Source organism: Oncorhynchus mykiss, chromosome 17 (genome assembly GCF_013265735.2).
Source record: "Oncorhynchus mykiss isolate Arlee chromosome 17, USDA_OmykA_1.1, whole genome shotgun sequence".
Lineage (NCBI taxonomy): Eukaryota > Metazoa > Chordata > Actinopteri > Salmoniformes > Salmonidae > Oncorhynchus > Oncorhynchus mykiss.
In genome coordinates, this window is record NC_048581.1 from 52076251 (window position 1) to 52093609 (window position 17359).

The 17359-nt window shown below is 44.6% G+C and overlaps 1 protein-coding gene across 22 annotated transcripts in view; it reads left to right on the forward strand.

Annotated features, from left to right (window-relative positions):
- Nucleotides 1-17359, forward strand: part of LOC110494059 (neurofascin) — a 154940-nt gene that overhangs the window by 109212 nt on the left and 28369 nt on the right. For 15 of the 22 annotated variants that reach the window (XM_036950086.1, XM_036950092.1, XM_036950094.1 and 12 more), the window contains 17 exons: nt 95-232; nt 403-546; nt 740-851; nt 2112-2278; nt 2718-2865; nt 3263-3387; nt 4017-4061; nt 5119-5220; nt 5412-5609; nt 6413-6483; nt 6630-6852; nt 6999-7114; nt 7372-7582; nt 7776-7898; nt 12403-12576; nt 14239-14256; nt 16738-16959. In XM_036950086.1, the coding sequence (XP_036805981.1) occupies nt 95-232; nt 403-546; nt 740-851; nt 2112-2278; nt 2718-2865; nt 3263-3387; nt 4017-4061; nt 5119-5220; nt 5412-5609; nt 6413-6483; nt 6630-6852; nt 6999-7114; nt 7372-7582; nt 7776-7898; nt 12403-12576; nt 14239-14256; nt 16738-16959 (2337 nt within the window). The remainder of the gene's footprint in view (nt 1-94; nt 233-402; nt 547-739; nt 852-2111; nt 2279-2717; nt 2866-3262; nt 3388-4016; nt 4062-5118; nt 5221-5411; nt 5610-6412; nt 6484-6629; nt 6853-6998; nt 7115-7371; nt 7583-7775; nt 7899-12402; nt 12577-14238; nt 14257-16737; nt 16960-17359) is intronic. The other 7 variants (XM_036950104.1, XM_036950105.1, XM_036950108.1 and 4 more) reach the window with 3 other exon arrangements.

Below are 17359 nucleotides of genomic sequence, written 5' to 3' on the forward strand. Positions count from 1 at the left end.
GAGCGTCCGGGTGGGTGTTGCATGTGTTTTGCGTACATGCGTGTCAATCTGTTTGGTTGACCATCTGACCGATGGCGTCTCTTGTACCCAACAGCGGCTCCCTATTGGCTGGACCAGCCGTCCAATCTGGTGCTAGCGCCGGATGAGAACGGTCGTCTGGTGTGTCGGGCCAATGGAAACCCCAAACCTCACATCCAGTGGCTGGTCAACGGAGAGCCGATCGAGAGCAATAGTGAGTCCTTCACAACCCATTCAGCATCATTCATCAGCCATGGAAATACTATCAAAATAAGCCAACTCAAACCAACTGCTTCCACATCCAGCCTGTTTTTACATTTTACATTCTCTCTCTTTCTCTGTCTCTCTTTTCTCTCTCTCTCCTCCTTTCTCCTCCTCTTCCAGGCTCCTTGCCCAACCCTAGCAGAACGGTGGCAGGTGACACCATCATGTTCCGCTCCGTTCAGATCGGCAGCAGCGCTGTGTACCAGTGTAATGCATCCAATGACCATGGTTACTTGCTGGCCAACGCATTCATTAGCATACTGGGTAAGAAAGAGAGTGGTGATGATGGTTATGATGATGAGTAATGAAGCTATAATTAAATGGGACTAAATATGTAAATGTATTATGTCTCTCTCTCTTCCTCTCCCTCTCTTCCTCTCTCTTTCTCTCTCTCCCTCTCTTCCTCCCTCCCTCTCTCTCTCTCTCTGTCTCTCTCTCTCTTCCTCTCTCTCTGTAGACATGGCCCCCAGAATGCTGGGTCCTAAGAACCAGCTGATAAAGGTGATAGAGAACAACAGAACCTTCCTGGACTGTCCCTATTTTGGCTCGCCACTTCCTGAGCTACGCTGGTGAGTTTAGTTTAGTTTATTAGGATCTCCATTAGCTGTAGTGCAACAGCTACTCTTCCAGTGGTCCACACAAAAAAAATGCATATACTAGTGAGTATGGAAAGAAGACCCAGAGAGAATAGATACCTTACCTCCTGAGGAGATATGAGTGCAAAAAGTTTAAAAGTTGTGTGTGTGGGTACGTGTATGGATGTGGGTGTCAGAGGTTGGAACCACATTTTTTTTCAATTGTTTTGTTCTGAACTGAACCACTATTTTTGGGGGGTTCCGTTACACTCTTCCGACTAGTAAAATAGTGTTCTGAACTGGTTTGAACCCCCCAAAAAGTACTGGTTTATATTGTTTCTTTCTCTTCCCTTTTAACCTGTGAAATCAACAGTTGTAGCTCATTAAATTAATCAATCGGTGCGGATAGAGCAGGCAAGCTAGTTGTGTAGATGATGGAGAGACCAACAGAAAATTGACACAATTCAATGGATATTAATCAACAAAGAGGTAAGACTATGCTGTGACTGCAGATGACTGACTTGTGTAGAGTAGCCTATGCGCAAGATGTGACTGAAATTTTACAGGCGGGAAGAGAGTGAGAGGGTTGAGGAACAGGCTTGAAGCGCTAGTTATCTTGTTATGACATGCATTATCTGAACTAGGTCCACAGAATTATACCTGGGAGCAGCATCTAGGAAGGAACTTTGAATTTCCTTTGAGCTAGCTAGCTAACAAGTTTGAGCTAGCAAGTTCAAAGGACATTTAAAGTGCCTTCATAGAAGCTGCACCAGAATTAAAAACACTGATTTTCTTTTTGTAGTTAATAAATCCAATGTTAAACGTGGTAACTAGGCCTATAATGTTCTTAACTAGCATTGAACAAGTGAATCCATTCTTCTCTACCTAATAAAAAATCTATCTTCCTATCTTTTCACACTTCTAACGTCAGTATATTAGCTTATGCTTTTCAGGGGGGAGGGGCAGGTAGCCTAAACACACACGGGCACTGGCAGAGATTTTCAGCTTGCAGGCAGACTCTGGAATAAGTTTCTGAGTGACAGAGTGAGGGCTTTGCATAGGAGTGTTGTTGCGTTTTGTTGTGGAACTAGAAAAGAAATGCCTGCAACGTAAAATAACGTTACTAACCGGGTTCCGTGCTTTTAAAATAATGGAACAGTATGGATAATTTTTGTTCCATGTTCCGTTTCTGTTACTTGAAAAAAGCGTGTCTTACGCTGAGTATTTTCCCCCTCTGTGTGTGTGTCCATAAAGGTTTAAGAATGGTCAAGGAAGTGGTCTGGACGGTGGTCACTATCGGGTCTACATCAACGGGACCCTAGAGATCAAGCGTGCACGGGCTGAGGACCAGGGGACCTACACCTGCGTGGCCAGCAACATCCTGGGCAAGGAGGAGAACCAGGTCCGCCTGGAGGTCAAAGGTTAGAGAGCAACCAATCACATCACAGCACACCATCCTTCTTCTTCCTCGGTGCCAAATAGTCCCTGTGTTGTCGCCAAACAGTTCTAAGTGCCTTATCACCCATGTGATTTTGGATTGAATCTTCCATCCTCTCTAAAGATTTGTATCACACCTCGGACCTTTCCTTTCTCAGAGCAGACGACGTTACTTAGAGGTTCGCATTGGACATTCATATTCAGCAGTGCATTTGTCATTCTCATTCATCCCATGTCATAAGAAAGTGGCCTTAATAACATCCCATATCATGAGAAAGCGACTGTTCATATTATTGAGTTGCAGCTGATCGGAAATTCCACAAATGTGTTTGTCAGGGATCAAGGAGGACATTGCCTTCCCTATATCCCCACTTATTGTCCCGGATATGCATGCGTGTGCGTTGTTTCCCGGGTGTGTTTCAGAGCCGACACGTATTGTCAGGGCTCCAGAGCACCAGTCAGCCATCAGAGGCACCATGGCTCGTTTCGACTGCCGGGTCAAATCAGACCTCACCCTGCCCATCACTGTTACCTGGCTGAAGGATGACAAGCCTCTCTCCCTGGGATCGAGGTAAAACACACCCCAAAACACAATCAACAACAGATTTCTGTAACTTTGTTGTCCCCTGTGTGGTATGTGATGAATTGTACACTATTGATCAATAGTAAGGTAAAGTTAAAGTGTGATAATGTTGTGATAATGTTGTAATAATGTTGTAATAAGTACTATGGTAAACGCCGTTTACACACCTTTTTTATTTTGCGTGAGCGTTTACCTATGGCAGAAAACATACATACAAAATATAGGGAGCCTTATTATATTATATTACATTATTATATATATATTATTATACCTTATTGACCACAATTGGTGATTCTGTTAGCACTGTATCATTGGCTGTAATAGGTAATTGTTTCCAATAGTTCAAGCACAGTAATATTTTCCCTTCCTTGTCTATGCACTGTAGGTTGAAGAAGGATGAGGATTCTCTGTCCATCCCCAATGTCCATGAGGGAGATGAGGGAACATACACCTGCACTGTTAAAACAGAGATTGACCAAGACACTGCCTCGGCACGCCTTACTGTGTTAGGTACACACACACACACACACACACACACACACACACACACACACACACACACACACACACACACACACACACACACACACACACACACACACACACACACACACACACACTCTCGCCCTACAAGACCCAGCTACATAAACCAACATGGATTGGTTCAACATGGATTTGAAAATGGTCTACTTTCATTCTACAAATCATCTTCTCATCAACCCACATCTTCTTAACGTTGTAGTTAGCCCTGCATAGATAACACTATAATACATGAAATTGTTTTATGTCACTGAATTTACTCTCATTATTGACTTCTATCAGACTCCTGCTACTAATAGTTTGTAGGTCGTCAGCATCGGTGGTGGATCGTACTGCATATGTTTCCTGGTTGTGTAGTTGTAGTGCTTCCGGGTGAAGTTTCCCCTAGATACAGATCTAGGATCAGTCTCCCCTCTTCCAATTCTATCCTTAACCACTAGTCAGGAAAATGCTAAACTGACCCAAGATTAGTGTCTAAGGGCAACTTCACCCTACACCAGTTGTAGTACTGTAGTGGATGGGTTTCCTCCACTGTACTAATGCTCTGACTAACCTCTAACCTTTAACCTCTGACCTTTACCCCCCTGCCCCCCTCACAGAGGACGCCTCCCTGTCTCCCTCACAGTCTAGTGTCTTGCCTACAGGTAACATCCGTGGCCTTTTCTACCACTCTCTCTCTCTCTCTCTCTCTCTCTCTCTCTCTCTCTCTGTCTGTGTGTGTATTTTCTATCTTTTTTTGCTCTCTCTTCACTCTAATAAGCATAACAGTGGTTCGTTTGGACTATTGCTTCCTAATGCCAAAGGAATGAATGCAGTGTGTAAGAGATATGAGTATAAATATGCCTATGGCTGAAAGGGTGTATGTTTGTGCATCCGTGTGTGTGTGTGTGTGCGTGTATTTGGGAAGTATTCAGACACCTTGACTTTTTTCACAGTTTGTTACGTTACAGCCTTATTCTAAAATGAATTAAATAAAACATTTTCCTCATCAGTCTACACACAATAACCCATAATGAGAAAGTGAAAACCATTTTTTAGAAATGTTAGCAAATGTTATAAATCAGAAATATCTTATTTACATAAGTATTCAGACTCTTTGCTATTAGTCTCGAAATTGAGCTCAGTTGGATCCTGTTTCCATTGATTACCTGTGGTAAATTCGATTGATTTAACATTATTTGGAAAGGCACACACCTGTCTATATAAGGTCCCACAGTTGACAGTGCATGTCAGAGCAAAAACCAAGCCATGAGGTCAAAGGAATTGTCCATAGAGCTCCGAGACAGGATTGTGTCGAGGCACAGATCTGGGGAAGGGTACCAAAACAGGGAGGTGACCAAGAACCCGATGGCCACTCTGACAGAGCTCCAGAGTTCCTCTGTGGAGCTGGGAGAACCATTTCTGCAGCACTCCACCAATCAGGCCTTTATGGTAGAAAAAAAAAGAATTCATCCATTTAAGAATAAGGCTGTAACGTAACAAAATGTGGAAAATACTTTCCGAATGCACTATACGTGTGTGTGCGTATCCGTGTGTTTGGTTGCGTGTCTGTGTGCGTATGAGTGTGTCGGTGCATGCATGTGCACGTGCTGGTGTGTGTGTGTCAATATGCATGTGTGCATGAGTGTGTGTTTGCTTGAATGCATGTGTTGTGTGTTTGTGATTGTGTACCATCTTACCCTATGGCCCTCCTGTGTGTAGACCGTCCTGACTCTCCCATGGACCTGGAGCTGTCTGACCCTGAAGAACGCAACGTACGACTCACCTGGATACCTGGAGATGATCACAACAGCCCCGTCACATGTAAATACACACGCGCGCGCACACACTTCACACAAAGTAACATCACACGTAAATACACACACACACACACACACACACACACACACACACACACACACACACACACACACACACACACAAGACTACTTCCCAGTGTAACCCCAATACATACATTCAACCGTTCCATGGCTTGTCACACCTCTTCCCTGCAGTGTTCGTGGTTCAGTTTGAGGAGGACCGTTGGGAGTCAGGCAAGTGGCAGAACCTGTCTAGTTATCCCGGAGACTTCAACTCTGTCATCCTGGAGCTCTCTCCTTTTGTCAACTACCAGTTCAGAGTCATCGCTGTCAATTCTGTGGGCCAGAGCCGCCCCAGCCTCCCCTCGCAACGATACCAGACCAGCGGAGCCCGTGAGTCAGACACCGGGAGGGAGAGAGGGGATGGATGGGGGTAGGGATAAGGGAATTTAGGAGGATGTTCGACCAGATCTTTCTCCAGCCAATCCTCACCATAATACTAGTGGGTTATCAAGGAGGATAATAGAGGGAACGAGGGAGGGTGAAGGGAGGGCAGGTGGGGGTGTCTTTTTTAGGAGTTCTGTGAAATATACAGGTCAAATAAATGTTTCACAGAGGTCAAGTAACAGACAACAGTCAACATCAACTGTTCAGAGGAGACTGTGTGAATCAGGCTTTCATTGTCGAATTGCTGCACAGAAACCACTACTAAAGGACAGCAATAAGAAGAAGATAATGCTTGGGGCAAGAAATACATGAGCAATGGACATTAGACCGGTGGAAATTTGTCCTTTGGTCCTTTGGTTCGAACCGCCATGCCTTTGTGAGACGCGGTGTGGGTGAACGGATGATCTCCGCATGTGTGTTTTCCACCGTAAAGCATGGAGGAGGATGTGTTATGGTGTGGGAGTGCATTGCTGGTGACACTGTCTGTGACTATTTTTGAAGCTGTCATCAAGGAAAAGGGTGGCTATTTGAAGAATCTCAAATACAAAATAGAATTGAATTTGTTTAACACTTTTTTGGTTACTACAATATTCCATGTGTTATTTCATAGTTTTGATGTCTTCACTATTATTCTACAATGTAGAAAATAGTAAAAATAAGGAAAAACCCTTGAATGAGTAGGTGTTCTAAAACTTTTGACGGTAGTGTATTTTAGCCAGAGAGATGACATGTGTCCCTGTGTGTTTTAGCTCCAGATACTATCCCTAGAGGCCTGAAAGGCTGGGGCACCAAGAAGAACAACATGGAGATCAGCTGGGAGGTGAGAGACAGAAAGAAGATCATAGCAGGGACTGATGTCATGGTTTCGCCCATTACCCTTCATGAGGAGCCATGACACCCTCAATGGCAAGGTTGTTTCAGCCAGTAAAAACTAGACTAACGTGTGTGTCTTTTTGTGCTTTCCAGCCCTTGTTGGACACAGAGCGAAACGGACCTAACCTGCACTACTCGGTGTGGTGGCGACGGAAGGATACGGGGGAGGAATGGAGTAATGTGACTACAGTGGGTGCAAAGCACATTGTCCACGACACAGAGACCTACGTACCCTATGAGATCAAACTGCAGGCTGTGAATGACTTTGGACTGGGAGGCGAGTCCAACATCATCATAGGATACTCTGGGGAGGACAGTACGTACCCACACAAACCTACATACACATGAAGCCACGTTTCTTTACCATTCATCATCTTTTTGGAACGAGCAAATGTTAGCTCTCGTCTCTCTCTTCTTTCTCTCTCGTCATGCTGATGATCTCCTACCTGTGTCTACCTCCAGAGCCCACAGCCCCTCCCACTGACCTGCGAGTGTCTAAGATTGACAGCACCAAGGTCAATGTCCACTGGACCCCAGTAGATCCCAGCACTGTATTGGGAGAGTTCAAGGAGTACAGGGTGAGAACTGTAGCCCACTACACACACACACACACACACGCGCGCACGCACACGCACACACACACGGCACACACACACACACACACACACACACACGCACGCACACACACGCACGCACACGCACACACGCACACACACACGGCACACACACACGGTACACACACACGGCACACGTGGGCACAGACAGACATACATACAGACACACCATGTGTTTCTACCACCCTGTGATGACAATGTGTGTGGGCCCTCTCTCTCAGGTGTACTACTGGCGTGAGGGCAGCATGGTGAAGGGTCTGCGTGTGAATAAAGAGAAGAAGACTAAAGGGTTCTACAGTACCGTGGCCCAGCCTACTGGCATACTGACAGACCTACAGCCATACAGCCACTACCGCATATACATGGTGGTCGCCAACAATCGCTACGAGGGACCGCCTAGCAACCATGTGGAGTTCCGTACCAAGGAAGGAGGTGAGACAGGGAGAGAGAAGGACAACTCCAACTATCATACAGTCCATTGGACAAATGATTTTCACACTCTCTCCTACACCTACCAACTCTCTCCCTCTTTCTCTCTCCCACGCTCTTCCTCATTCTAACATCCTCCATCTCTCTTCATTTCTATCCTTCCCCCTCTCTTTCCCTCTCTCCCCTGTGTGTTTAGTGCCAGAAGCTCCTAAGTTCTTTAAGATCATCCAGCGGAGTACAGATGTTATCCACCTGGAGTGGGACAAACCCCTGGAGCCTAACGGCATTCTGATTGGATATAAACTCAACTACCAGACAGGTGAGCCCTTCTGATTGGATACCCACTCAAAAGACAGAGAGGGGAGCTCTTCTGATTGGATACCCACTCAAAAGACAGAGAGGGGTGCTCTTCTGATTGGCTACCCAGTCAAGTACCAGAAAGGTGAGCACTTCTGATTGGTTAGTTACACAGTCAAACGACAGACACGTTATCAGTTCAGCGGTATACACTGCACAAGAACTTTGGGTAGAAGGTCGGAAAGGTCTTTCTAATTCCTCTAGATAATGACGCCGGAGGAGATGGCTGCCGTTTTACGGTCTTCTAACCAATTGTGCTATTGTGTGTGTTTTTTTTTTGCGTTATTTGTTATTTATTTTGTACATGATGTTTCTACCACCGTCCCTTATGACCGAAAAGTGCTTCTAGATATCAGGACAGTGATTACTCACATCGTCATGGAAGAAGAGTTTTTTTCTGTAATGAGTCGGGCACAAAGGATTTATTTCAGATGCCCGACAATGCCCAAAACCCTGTGCTTCGCATGAGAAGGAGACGGAGATATCGGGATGTATGTCAGGGTGCCTTGTAAGGATCTGAAGGCGAGTGGGAAATCTGCCTCTACCATCAGCACTATTAGCCAACGTACAATCATTGGATAACAAAATAGACGAACTACGATCACGAATACCCTACCAACAGGACATTAAAAACTGTAATTCTTATGTTTCACTGTGTCGTGGCTGAATGACAAATGGATAAAATACAGCTGCCCGGTTTTACACTGCAGCCGCCTTCGGTAAGACAAGGGGTAACGGTCTGTGTATATTTGTAAACAACAGCTGGAGCACAAAATCTAATATTAAGGGAGTCTCGAGGTTTTGCTCGCCTGAGGTAGAGTATCTCATGATAAGCTGTAGACCACACTATTTACCAAGATAGTTTTAATCTATATTCTTCGTAGCTGTCTATTTACCTCCACAAACCGATGCTGGCACTAAGACCGCAGTCAATGAGCTGTATAGGGCCATAAGCGAATAGGAAAACGCTCGTCCAGAGGCGGCGCTCCTAGTGGCCGTGGACTTTAATGAAAGGAAACTTAAATCCGTTTCCCTAATTTCTAACAGCATGTTAAATGTGCAACCAGAGGGGGAAAAACTCTAGACCACCTTTAATCCACACACAGAGACGCATACAAAGCTCTCCCTCACCATCCATTTGGCAAATCTGACCATATTTATATCTTCCTGATTCCTGCTTACAAGCAAAAATTTAAGCAAGAAACCCCAGTTACTCAGTCAATAAAGATGTGGTCAGATGACGCAGATGCTATGCTACAGAACTGTTTTGCTAGCACAGACTGGAATATGTTCCGGGATTCTTCCAATGTCAATGAGGAGTACACCACATCAGTCACTGGCTTCATCAATAGGTGCATTGAGGAAGTCGTCCCCACGGTGACTGTACGTACATACCCCAACCAGAAGCCATGGATTACAGGCAACATCCGCACTGAGCTAAAGGGTAGTGCTGCCGCTTTCAAGGAGTGGAACTCTAACCTGGAAGCTTATAAGAACTCCCTCTATGCCCTCCGACGAATCATCAAACAGGCAAAGCGTCAATACAGGACTATGATTTAATCATACTACACAGACTCCGACGCTCGTCGGATGTGGCAGGATTTGCAAACTATTACAGATTGCAAAGGAAAGCACAGCCGCGAGCTGCCCAGTGACACGAGCCTACCAGACAAGCTAAATTACTTCTATGCTCGCTTCGAGGCAAGCAACACTGAAGCATGCATGAGAGCATCAGCTGTTCAGGACGACTGTGTGATCACACTCTCTGTAGCCAATGTAAGACCTTTAAACAGGTCAACATTCACAAGGCTGCAGGGCCAGACGGATTACCAGGACGTGTACTCCGAGCATGCACTGGCCAACTGGCAAGTGTCTTCACTGACATTTTCAACCTCTCCCTGACTGAGTCTGTAATACCTACATGTTTCAAGCAGACCACCATAGTCCCTCAGCGTTCAACACTCTAGTGCCCTCAAAGCTCATCACTACGCTAATGACACTGGGACTAAACACCTCCCTCTGCAATTGGAACCTGGACTTCCTAACGGTCTGCCCCAGGTGGTAAGGGTAGGTAACAACACATACGCCACACTGATCCTCAACACGGGGGTCCCTTGGGTGCATGCTCAGTCCACTCCACAACTCCACCACCACCATTAAGTTTGCTGAGAACATAACAATTGTAGGCCTGACAACGATGAAACAGCCTATAGGAAGGAGGTGGTGTGGTGCCAGGATAACAACCTCTCCCTCGATGTGATCAAGACAAAGGAGATGATTGTGGACCACAGAAAAAGGAGGACTGAGCACGCCCCCATTCTCATCGTCGGGGGTGTAGTGGAGCAGGTTGAGAGCTTCAACTTCCTTGGTGTCCACATCACCAACAAACTATCATGGTCCAAGCACACCAACACAGCCGTGAAGAGGGTATGACAAAGCCTATTCCCCCTCAGGAGACTGAAAAGATTTGGCATGGGTCCTCAGATCCTCAAAAAGTGGTTGCATCACTGCCTTATATGGTAACTGGTCGGCCTCCAGAGGGTAGTGCGTACGGCCCAGTACATCACTGGGGCCAAGTTGCATGCCATCCAGGTCCTTTATTCCAGGTGGTGTCAGAGGAAGGGCCTAAAAATTGTCAAAGACTCCAGCCACCCTACCACACGACAAGCGTCACCGGAGCTCCAAGTCTAGGTCCAAAAGTCGTCTTAACAGTTTCTACCTCAAAGCCATAACACTCCTGAACATCTAATCAAAATGGATACCTAGACTATTTGCATTTCCCCCCGCCCCCCGTTTATGCTGCTGCTACTCTCTGTTAATTAATTATCTATGCATATCTATGCATAATTATCTATGCATAATATGTACATATTACCTAAATTACCTTGACTAACCTGTGCCCCTGCACATTGACTCCATATAGCCTCGTGTCTGTTATTTTTCTGCTGCTATAATTTTTTTATATGATCTATTTTTGACTTCTTAGGGATCAAATCCCATTAACGGGATCGATTTGACAACATCCGGTGAAATGGCAGAGCGCCAAATTCTAATTAAAGTATTAGAAATATTTTACTTTCATACAATCACACATACAATACACCAAATTAAAGCTTTACTTCTTGTTAAGCCACCGCATCAGATTTCAAAAAGGCTTTACGACGAAAGCAAACCATGCTATTATCTGAGGACAGCACCCCATCAAACAAACACAGACAATCATATTTCATCCCGCCAGGCGCGAAACAAAACTGAAAACTGAAGATCCTCTTTTGTTGGCACTCCAATATGTCCCATAAACATCACAAATGGTCCTTTTGTTTGATTAATTCCGTCATTATATCTCCAAAATGTCCATTTATTTGGTTCGTTTGATCCAGAAAAACACTGTTTCAATCTCGCGCAATATGACTACAAAATATCTAATAAGTTACCTGTAATCTTTGTTCAAACATTTCAAACAACTTTCTTAATACAACTTTAGGTATTTTTTAACGTAAATAATCGATCAAATTTAAGACAGGATAAACTGCGTTCAATAACAGATAAAAACAAAATAGAGCGAGTTCTCAGGTCATGCGCCCCAACCACAACAGTACACTACACTCGACCCTCGTTCTAAACAGCCCTACTTCTTCATTTCTGAAAGGAAAAACATCAACCAATTTCTAAAGACTGCTGACATCTAGTGGAAGCGAGAGGAACTGCAAGCAAGTGCATTAGAAATCTAGATCCCCATAAAAAACAAATTGAAAAGAGAGTGACCTCAACAACAACAAAAAATCCTGGTTGGTTTGTACTCTGGGTTTCGCCTGCAAAATAAGTTCTGTTATAAGATGCATATTTGGGCCTGAGTAACAAGCAGTTTACTTTGGGAACGCTTTTCATCCGGACGTGAAAATACCGCCCCCTAGCCTAGAGAGGTTAACACTTTTTTTTTAAACTCCACTGTTGGTTAAGGGCTTGTAAGTAAGCATTTCACCGTAATGTCTACACCTGTTGTATTCGGTGCATGTGACAAATACGATTTGATGTGAAATAAGTGATAATGGTCCTGTAGGCCATCATTGTAAATAATAAGTTGTCCTTAACTGACTTGCCTAGTTAAATAAAAGTTAAATCATTTTGTATTTTTGTTATAATAATGCCCGAGAAGCCGGTGTTTGGAGGATCTACTGGCACCGTATCCTCCAAACACCGGCTTCGAGGGAATTTTATACAATAGGTTGCCAACATATTCAAATAATGATTGACATATTTTCATTAAAAACTTCATTTTGATGAATTTATTCATACTATTTCATCCTTCCACAATGTATATATATATATATATATATATATATATATATATATATATATATATATATATATATATATGAACGTTGCGATGATAGACAGTTAAGTGTTTTTACAGTAGCTGCATGACTGTTACCTGACCAGCTGACTGAATGTGTGTGTTCTTGTAGTGAACGGGTCGCGTGTAGGCCTTATGCAGATGCAGAGTTTCCTACCTAACGTGACAACGTATACACTCCGCCTGCCCGAACGAGCCATCCGCTATAAGTTCTACCTGGCGGCCCTCACACAGGTGGGAGCAGGGGAGGTCTATGCTGAGGAGTCTCCACACTTCACCAATGAGGGTAAGTCCACACTGCCTACACAGCACACACACACACACACACACACACACACACACACACACACACCTCAATCTTTACTCATACACACATACACACATGCTCATCGCACACACACACACACACACTTACACACACATACACACATAAATCCTTACTCAACAAACTTCTCTTACTCGCATACCATTCTTACTCAATACCATTCTTATTCACGCACGCACACACACACACACACACACACACACACACACACACACACACACACACACACACACACACACACACACACACAGAGTCAACTCTGACTTTTAACTTCAGGTAAGTGGTGTAAGGCTGTTTTTTGATATGCAGAATGTCACCAGCTTGCATGGTCAAGTCTTTCCTGGGGCACCTGTTCCTTTTAATTCTTCAGTAATGTGTTACGCTGGGTAATGTAGGATTAACAGGTTATTGTTGAGAAGACATGAAACAGATAACCAGAACAGATCTACACAGATTTTTATTCATTCACTGTTTAGGATGACAAATTTCACAAAGACTGAATGAAAACGTTAAACCATCTACGCTATGCAGACACAGAAATGTGTGCTAAAAGAAGAAAATAAGTTGGCATTTTAAGTCTTAGTTATGTGTGGAAACTGGGTTAGATGTTTGTTAGAGTGTCTGTGCAGCTAGTTGACACGGTAGAATGTGTCAAGTGAGGCCAACCGAAAAGGCTTGGAAAGCTCAGTGACTTCAGCCTACTGCAGCTCGGCAGCAAACACATAACTCTTTGTCACACTGGCACCCATTCAACATATATAACACATTCACACTCGTGCACAGTGTGTGCAGCAGTGGTCAATGGGTTACGATGAGCACACAAACGGGTGCACACACACACACACACACACACACACACACACTTGGTGTTAGTAGCGATAAATGCAAAATCACCCAGTGTTCTCCTTCTTGGCATGTCTCCTGTCTGTCGTTGTGCTCTTTTGTCAGAATGTTCTCTCTCTCTCCTCGTTTCTCTCTCTTTGTCTCTCTTCCTCTCCTGTGGTTGATCTTCTGTAGTGTCTTTTAACGCTGTCTTTCTGTCTCCGCCTCTCAGATTCTCACTCTTGTTTTCCCTCCTCCACTTGCTGTCTCACCCTCTTCTGTCTGTCTGTCTGTCTCCCCCTCCCTCTCACCTCACCCCTCCATCTCACCTATCTCCACCTCCATGTTGCCTGTCTCCACCCTCCTCTCGCCTGTCTCCACCTCACTCTCGCCTGTCTCCACTTCCCTCTCGCTTGTGTCCACCTCCCTCTCGCCTGTCTCCACCTCCCTCTCGCCTGTCTCCACCTCCCTCTCTCTTGTCTCCACCTCCCTCTCTCTTGTCTCCACCTCCCTCTCTCTTGTCTCCACCTCCCTCTCGCCTGTCTCCACCTCCCTCTCGCCTGTCTCCACCTCCCTCTCTTTTGTCTCCACCTCCCTCTGTCTTGTCTCCACCTCCCTCTCTCTTGTCTCCACCTCACTCTCGCTTGTCTCCACCTCCCTCTCGCTTGTCTCCACCTCCCTCTCGCTTGTCTCCACCTCCCTCCCCCTCCCTCTCACCTGTCTCCCACTCCCTTTTCCCTCTCCCTCTCCCACTCCCTCTCAACCTCCTCTCTGTGTGTCTCTCTCCATGGGTGTTAACAGAAGACTTTTTCAGCTCAGGTACTGACCGCTCGGGTGTAGGTAACGGGAAATGCATAGCCCGTCTGTCTGTCTGCTTGTCTGTCTGTCTATTTTCTATAATTCCTCTCCGACTCTGTCTCAGTCCATTTTTCCAGCAGTGGTGTCCAGTTCAAATGAATGACCATGTCATATTTATGTTTCCTTACCACTTTGCCTCGTCATCATATCATGGGTTTCTACCACCCCCTACTGATGACAGTGGTACAGACCCAGACACCTATCCTAGAGAGAAACTACCCATAGAGGTTAAATAGGGGTTGACAAATCTCACGCCGTAGCTAACAAACAAAACAAATGAGGGGTAACTTTGAGGTCTGTCAAGGGTCAAACCCTGAGGAAAACTAATTTTGAATGTGTATGAGTTCTCGTCAAATCAAGTATACATTAATTACTATTAGATATGTAAGTCAGTAGATTCTAGATTGAATTAATAGAACAATTAGCAAGTGAATAGCCATATTCAGGACTGGCATTGTCATCTGAAAATATTACAGAGAGCTTAAATAGAGAGCTTTGGACTGTAACCAGAAAGTTCTTTGTAATGGACTGAACTGCACTCTACCAAACACTGGCTTCCTCTTTGCCAGCTGTATAACTGTATGTCTGTCTACCTTGTCTGTCATATCTGTCTCTCTGTCTATATCTGTATCTTTCAGTGTACTGTATTTGTGCTTCACTCTGTGCTTTCAGGGATTGAACAAACCCACAGAACTCTCAGGTTCATTTTTGACATTAAAACCTACAGTATTATACACTTATAACTCTCTTATGCACACCTTAAAGGAATGAGTGTAGAAACAACTAACATTATAGTCTCTGCTTCAACCTTTAGTTCTATTTGAGCCACTTTTATAACTCTTATAGCACTTGTATAACAGTTGCAAATCCCTATATTCAAGAAGAGTGTAATTTGGCTGTACTGTAGTCCAGGTCAGTATCACCTGTAGCGTAATTGGTATCAACTTGTAGTCGGTATCAACTTCCTGACATTTCTGAGATCTGAACTTTGACCTGTCACCCAGCTCCAATCCCTGATAGCGCACCTTGCAACTTGAATCATGACAATTACCTGTCCGTCACAAGCCTTGGATCTTGTGTACTGACTGAGTCGACAAAGGTGTTGACCCTCATTACGTGAGGGGGGGGGGCATAGGATGGGGGAGGCTTGCTTACGTTTGTCGTTTGTATGTGGAGATGGGAGCACGTCTCTGGGGTGGGGATGGGTGGTGATTTCAAGCTTACACTGCTCTCGCTTGAATGACTCTCCATCATCAAACGTTCTCTGCTGCTCATTCACTTGCTTGCTCGCTCACTGCTGCTTGCGCTTCAGCTTTCAGAGTGTCACGCATCCATCTCATCCATGTGTGTTTATGTCTTGGCTGGTGAGCATTGCCCCTCTTCTCCCTGATCCCTGTATAAGGGGAAGTCAGAGGTAAGAGATCACTGAGCTTGGGGTTCAACCCCTCTGAAGGGCAATGCCTCTGGTTTATGCCTTTTGACTGAAACAGCCTGGGATTGGCACAGCTTTTTGATTGACATGGCTTGCGGCCAATGTGATCTCTGGCTGGCTTTTTAGTATTACCTGGGCAACAGGGGTTCTTGAGCACCTGCCTGCACTGATGCGTTCAAGTTCGCCACCGCCTTTGCCTCTTCCTCTTCTTCTTCTCTCAAGATTGGCTCTCTCTGGCATGCTGTGTGTCATGGCTGACTTGGGGGTGTATGCATGAGGGAGGGGGGATAGAGGGGTGCAGTTCAACAAAGATATGAGTTCAACTGCTCTCTAGTGGGATCCTCCAAATGGAGATGTTCATCAACTGCAAGGTAAAATGAAGAGTAATAAGGTCCTGCGAAGAAGGTCCTACATAGGCCCCTGTATGTTCACCGTAGATAATGTGATGATTCTGCTCAAAATTACGTAAGAAGAACGCACGTCTCCTTTGTATTAGCAGTGTATCTAAGTATGAATTTCCCATAACTTCCTGTTTATTCAATTTGTAAAAAAACACAACCAATAGACCTGCTCTGCGTTGGTTTAGGAAAGGATGGGGATGGATTGATAGTCATAGCAGCATTTGGCCACTTGGGGGCATTGATATTCTACTTCATGGCCCTCAATGTGGGTTGTGTGGATGAATTAAATGATTTATGAATACCCAATCCTATTTTAATCCTGGATATCTGTTGCATCTACCCACACATATAACATATTTTATTATCTTAACTTCTAATGCCTAAAATAAAAAAAATCTATAAATATTATATTTCTGTTGACCTCTTTTGGCTAATTAGACAGTTGCCTTTTCCTTATTTCCGCAACAGTGCTGGTTCTGGGAAATTCCATAGCACCTTTCTGCTCATTGGTTCATTGACTTTCTCTCTGTGTCTCTATTGGTAAATGTGTTTACCTGTGATTTTCCTGCTTTTGTCTTTAACCATGTGCTCTCTTCCCTTGCCCTGTAGTCGAGCCTACAGATGTGTCCGTGTCTACAACTTTCCCTCCACCTCCTCCCACTACTACCGCTGCTACTACAACCATTAGTACCTCAACTACTACTCCCCCTACCACTACTACCACTACTACCACTACTACTACTACTACTACTACTACCACTACTGCTGCGACTACTGCTACCACTCCTGTGCTGGTTACCAGCACCAAGCAAGCACATACGAATGTGTTGGGTACATACAATAGGCCTACTGTTTCCTTTAGTTGACCTTTAGTTCAGTTGTTTTCTTCTATGGCACCTATGGCATAGATTAAATAGATTTACAATGGAAGCACTTTTAAAGGTGTATTGTGTTATTTTTATATCTTGCCCAAGATTAAAGGGACACATTAATAAGCTTTAATTTGAAGCGTTTTGATTGGCTACTCCCTCCTGACCAGAAAGGAAGCATTTGGAGGAACTGGCTGCATTCCAGTATACCACTTCATTACCTTGTCATGTCTCCTTGGAGACAGGATACATGAAATTAAGTCACTTTAATGTATTGGAACGTAACCATTAACTCAACACTGTTCGGTCAGGCTGTGAGAATCCAACATGTAATATTAACAGTTAGAGGGTGTTTGTGGGCC